Here is a 6,107-nt window from a genome sequence, read left to right on the forward strand (position 1 = left end):
CCCCCCAAAACTGCTCAAATCTATAAAAGTTTCAAGACACGTTAAATATAGAATTTAATTTTTTTCTCCCTTAAATTATACTCCTATTACGGATTTAAACCCTTGTGATTGATTTTTGAGTTACTTCTCTATTTATAAGTAATTGGATATACAATTAGGGGAATTATTAATAATTTTTAATATTATTAATTATTAAAAAGTGGATATCATTAATTATTAGTTAAGTCTCAAAAAAAAAAGATTAACCTAAAGCCCATAAAGTTGCTGTTATACAACACAAAAAAAAAAAAGAAAAAAAAAGGGAGGTATCTGCCTTTCAAAAGGCTTAAAAAGCTTCTCAAAATTAATTGTCTTATTTGGCTGCAGAAGAACCGGCACCACGTTGTGTAATTGCTGTGGTAGATCCTTAATGAAGCAGTCTGAAGGATTTTGTTTTATTTAAGAATACTTTGATCCAAAGGCGTATAATTTATTTCTAATACAGCACTATTCAAAAAAAATGTAGAATATGAATGTGACTAAAAAGGATGAATTAACTTATATTTATTGTGACTAAAAACCCAATATTTTAATGTTTTCTGACGAATTGGCCAAATTTGATGCATCAAGTAGTTCAAAGTAATAAGAAAGAAGCACAAGCATATGTCTGTCTCAATTTACGTGGCATAGTTCGGATTTCGAGAACAATCTTTTTAATTTTAAGTATGAATTCGAACATAGAATCTTTTAACTCTTTTAAAATAAAGGAATGCCAACTTATTTCCTTTTGAAGTGGATAATGAAAACTTTAAGGATATAATTCTCTGCAACACTTCTTAACACTAAGATAATTGCAACTTGTGAGATTGATTGCAAATCTGACTAGTAAAGACTTGTAGGTTTTACATTTATGTAAATGTATTTGTGACAGAAGTCAGTACTTGAACATCAAAAAAGATATGTTCTCAATAATCTTGATCTTAGCCGAAAGCGGACGAATCATGCATCAGATAAGCCTTCCTCAAGTGCTATACAATAGTGATGCCTTTGCCGCCTGCTGAAACTAGCCTTCTTGTTCTTGAAGCCTAACCATCTTTGAACATCAAAGTTTACACACAATTAGCTCACATTAACACATCATTATAAGAAGCAGAATAGGTTAAAGATTCAGATTAGACCACATTTGGGAGAAAGGAAAGATCTTTTCATGATAAAGATGCACTTCTCAGACTAATGTAAAGTTGTAATATTAAGATCGAAACAGATCTTCTTTTTACCTTGCAATGAAAGCATGCCTGGCCATCCTCATAAATTGTTGTTTTCTTTATGATCAATTTCTAAAGAAGGAAGGTCTAAATCAGTCTTCCCAACAACCTGGACTGCTCCTTCAGAAAAATCAAGACAATCAGCGGAAGAATTCTTGACAGCGAAGGGCGTCCTTCTAGCTGCTACCTCAGGGGTATTTAGTGACAAATAGGCCAACTTGCTCATCAGAGATTCAACCTTATCGCTAAATGGGGTTAAGCTGACTTCTTCTACCTGACTGTTTAGTTGGTCCACTTGATTCGCACAAACATTTTTCTTTGTATTTGTTTTCTCGAGAGTATCCAAATCATCCTTGACATCTACTCTGCCTTCATCCCCTGTTTGGCACGATGGCATTATTTCAGCACCCTTGATAGTTGAGTCCTCAACTTGATCAATCTTGGTATTTTTGAAGTCACCATTTAAACTATCCTCCAAGTTCATCTCATTCTTCTGGCTGAGCAAATCAGAATTATAGTTAAGATTGCACTGAACACCTACTCCATCTCCATCAACTGTTTCACACCATCTATTGTTTTCAGTAATTGAATCCTTCTCATCTGAAACAACCTCCGCAGTCTTGATGTCAGTATTCCCAGTAGTGTCCCAGTTCATTTCATTTTCCATAACGCGTACGTTTTCACCTTTAGTAGCAATCGAACCAGCAACCATATCACTGTTGAAAACACTTTGGCTTTCACCCGTAATCACAACCAAACCATCACTTGGAACATGTTCAACTGAATCAGGTCCTTGGTTTTCACCTTTAGTTGCAATCAAACCAGCAATCATATCACTGTTCAAAACACTTAGGCTTTCACTCTTAACCGCAACCAAACCATCATCTGCAACGTGTTCAGCTGAATCAGGTCCTTCAGCCACAACTTCCTTATCTTTCGAAGAATTTGCTAATCTTTGGTTTTCACTCTTAATCACATCCACATCATTGTTCGCCATGACTTGGTCTTCATTCTTAATTGCAACCAAACCATCACCTAGAACGTGTTCAACTGAATCAGGTCCTTCAGCCACTTCCTTATCAGTAGAAGAATTTGCTAATCTTTGGTTTTCAGTCTTAATCACATCCATATCATTGTTCGCAATGACTTGGTTTTCACCCTTAATTGCAACCAAATCATCACCTGCAACGTGTTCAAATGTATCAGGTCGTTCAGGCACAACTTCCTCATTGTTCAAGGTACTTGCTCTTTGGTTTCCACTCTCAATAACAACTGTATCATTGCTCACAATGACGTGGTTCTCACTCCTAATTCCAACCAAACCATCAGCTGCAGCGTGTTCAACTGTATCAGGTCCTTCGGCCAACACTTCCTTATTGTTCAAAGTACTTGCTATGCCTTGGTTTCCACTCTTAATTGCAACCAAACTAGCACATGTGTCATTGGCCACCACGTCTTGGTTTTCACTCTTAGTTGCAACCAAACTAGCACCTGTATCGTTGCCGGCCACGCCTTGATTTTCACTCTTAGTTGCATCCAGACTAGCACCTGCATCGTCGCCTGCCACGCCTTTGTTTTCACTCTTAGTTGCAACCAAACTAGCACCTGTATCATTGCTGGCCATGCCTTGGTTTTCACTCTTAGTTGCAACCAAACTAGCACCTGCATCATTGCCCACCGCGCCTTGGTTTTCACTCTCAGAAGCAACCAAACCAGCACTTTGAATGTTTTCAAATGGATCAGCTTCTTCAGCCACCACATCCATATTTTTCGAAGTATTTGCTCCACTTATTTCATGATGAACTTCAAGAGATAACTCAGGAACAAGAGTAATATCACTTGGAGCACCAGGGTGATTATCTGAAACATTTGACTTGTCTGTAGAGGATACCGGAGAGAGGTGCTTCAGATTTTCAGGCCTTCTATTTGCCCTAAGTGGAACTTTTACACTCTTAGCTTTCGTGTTTGAGTTTCCTTTTGGGCTACAGATGGTAGCTACATTCTTGGGCAGTGCAGTAAAGTGATTAACTGAAACATTTGACTTGTCTGAGGAAGATACAGGAGAGAGGTGCTTCAGAGATTCAGGCTTTCTGTTTGCTCTAAGTGGAACTTTTACACTCTTAGCTTTCATGTTTGAATTTCCGTTTGGGCTACAGACCGAAACTTCAGTCTTGGGCAGCACAGTAGACAAACTGGGATGAGAACCATTAGGAGTATGGACTGCCTTCACCTGTATGACAATCAATTTAACTTGAGAAATTTTTCTTTCCACTTGGTAATGATCTTATCGTCATTTATACTAGATGTTGTCATCACGTAAATTATTTCTAATTGAAGGACATGAAAAGTAAAACTGTATAAATAGAAGACTGAACTAACCCCGTCAAAGTAACCCATCTTCGGAGATGGCATCCGCAGTCCCGTTGGTTTCATAGAGGCCGGACGAGAAATTGTGCCTGCTTGCTTTAAACTTCCTCTAGTTAAAGGTGTTCCCACAATTTCGGGCTTATTTGAGGTCTGATCACTTAAATGATTCTTCAGATCCAAAGTTGAGGTGTCACTGTCAAATGATCTGCAGGAGCTGGTATCAAGGCTAGTCCTTAAATTACTTGACCTTTGGTTCATGGCAGCAGAAGATGACGATGATGCTGAAGACCACTCGCTAATAGAACTAGCAGGCGATATGCTTGAGTTGATCTTAGTGGACATCAGATAAGCTGAGACGGCAGAATTCCCAGACGGTACTTTACTCTTAAATGCAGCTTTTGAAGGGGTTCTAAGTTTTGCACTTGCAGAAGGTTGAGCAGTAGGTTTGCTGCTATCCACCTTTCTCCTCGCTGCAGGAAGTGAAGATTTAGCTGTCTTGTCCGATGAAGTACTTCCAGAGCTATCACTTGAAGATCTTGTCGAAGGTATTCTCATTGCAGCTGAAGAGCCGACAGAAGGGGCCTTCATAGACATAGCAGGTCTCGGTAACACCCTACTAGCATTATTCGAGGCAGATGCTTTTGGCGTCTGAGGCCCTCTAACAGAAGCTGTAATTTCCCATTAAACCATCAAGGTCAGAAAAGCTGCTTAAAAATATTTTCATGCCATCAATGTAAATTTAAACAAATTCTTTTACCGCTTACCTGTACTAATTTTCATGCTGTTATTATCAACTTTGACTCGTGAGATATCCAAAGAAGCCCTTTTGGATACACCTGCAGAAACAGGTTGCGACTTTGTGCTAATTTTTGGAGGCTTTAATGATGCTCCATCTGTAGGTCTGGTGATAGGCTGCATTTGAACAACATAAAGACAATGTCAGTGAAATATCAAAAGTCCCAGTTCTTTCGCTAATCAAACAAATGAGAGAAAGAACATCTACTCAGCCTTTTTGACCAATAATTCAAAAGCCTACTGCTACCAGACTCAAAAAAGGTTAATTTAAAGAAGAGTGATGATTTTTTCTCTAAATATAAGGAATTTCTTTGAGCTGACTATAGAAATGAAAATATGAAAACAAACAATATTTCTAATCTAACAATCAATCAACACTGTAAGGAGTTTGTTTGAACTGGCTAATAGAAATCAAAACTAAGAAGTTTTATAAGAGATGTAAACCTAACAAATAAACCAAATATCAGTACGAGCTTCAATTTCTCAATCAGATGTCGTCGCTAAAATATAACTGATGTGAGTAACAGAAATGAAATTTTAAAGACAAATTACATGCCTGTGTGACTTGTGTCTTATCCTGCTTCAACCCACCCAATCTTTGTGTTCCGGAAATTTGCTTTGGTTGACTTTTTGGTAACCCGGCTTGTGCTCCAATGATTCTTTTTGGAGCAAGTTTTGGCTTCATCTAACATTTGAGAATATAGACAATATTAGCTGAGAACTATAGAATTATGAATAAAATCTTCAGATGTCACCTCTACAAAATTAAACGTACCCTATCTTTTGAAGCAAGGTCCACTTTCTTCACAGCTGTAAAAAGGTAACATTAGATTGGAATAATTTGCAGGCCATATGCATCTTTTTTTAAAATTTCTAAGCAATATGCATCTTTTCTTGAACAATTGAAAAAAGATCTTTAACCCCATAGAAAGTAACCCCCCACCACTCCCCCCTCCCAAATACGCATGCATCCTCCACTCTCATTGAGAAAAAGAAATGGAAAATATTTAAAACAAACAAAAAAGACAAGGACATTAAGATGGAAACTAAAAGTGCACACAATTTTAACTATTTCTATGGCATCGTTTGAGCTGCATGACCTACAAGCTCATGTACTTCCCTTTTCTCCAATCCATTTGAAACAAATCAAACAATTAACAATATTATATGTAGCAGCTTCATGAAAATGAGCAAATTCATAGTCAATTTTTTAATAAAATAAGCTTACACTACAACTCCCTGCATGTCCTATTGATTTTAACTCTAAGAAGCCAAGCCTAAAACTTCCCTTCTAAACCCACTCCTCATCATCTTAACAAGTCCTTGTGTTTCTATGCCTCTAGGATCCTGAAAACAAAGTACTCATTCGTCCAATTAACCTTTAACATCCTGCCCACATACATCCAAGAGTACTATCTGTGAGATATGAGGTTCCCTAAAGTGGTAGTTGGACAAGAAAATGTTAAAAGTTAATAAATAAGTCGACCATAGACATCAGTATTGAGGTGAAACTATCTAATTTCATGGCAGCTCAAAGTAGATGTTGCGACTGAGGTGAAATTGGCAGTAAGTAGGAGGCTTCTTTGGAAGAATTGGTTAGCATGTATGATGTAACTGGATGTATCATTGAATACTGAAGAATCAAACCGGAAGCCCTTTAGATGCAACTTGAAACAACATTGGACTAAAAAGGGGTGTGTG

General features: G+C 37.6%; 1 protein-coding gene across 1 annotated transcript in view; it reads right to left on the bottom strand.

Moving 5' to 3' along the window:
- LOC109229587 (chitinase-like protein PB1E7.04c) overlaps positions 760–6,107 on the bottom strand; it is a 7,616-nt gene continuing 2,268 nt past the window's right edge. The window contains exons 4-9 of the mRNA XM_019395083.1: positions 5,182–5,216; positions 4,963–5,091; positions 4,376–4,523; positions 3,624–4,279; positions 1,257–3,474; positions 760–1,072 (exon numbers count right to left, since the gene is read on the bottom strand). Coding sequence (XP_019250628.1) covers positions 1,285–3,474; positions 3,624–4,279; positions 4,376–4,523; positions 4,963–5,091; positions 5,182–5,216 — 3,158 coding nt within the window. The 3' untranslated portion in view covers positions 760–1,072; positions 1,257–1,284. The remainder of the gene's footprint in view (positions 1,073–1,256; positions 3,475–3,623; positions 4,280–4,375; positions 4,524–4,962; positions 5,092–5,181; positions 5,217–6,107) is intronic.

This window comes from Nicotiana attenuata, chromosome 7 (genome assembly GCF_001879085.1).
Source record: "Nicotiana attenuata strain UT chromosome 7, NIATTr2, whole genome shotgun sequence".
NCBI lineage: Eukaryota > Viridiplantae > Streptophyta > Magnoliopsida > Solanales > Solanaceae > Nicotiana > Nicotiana attenuata.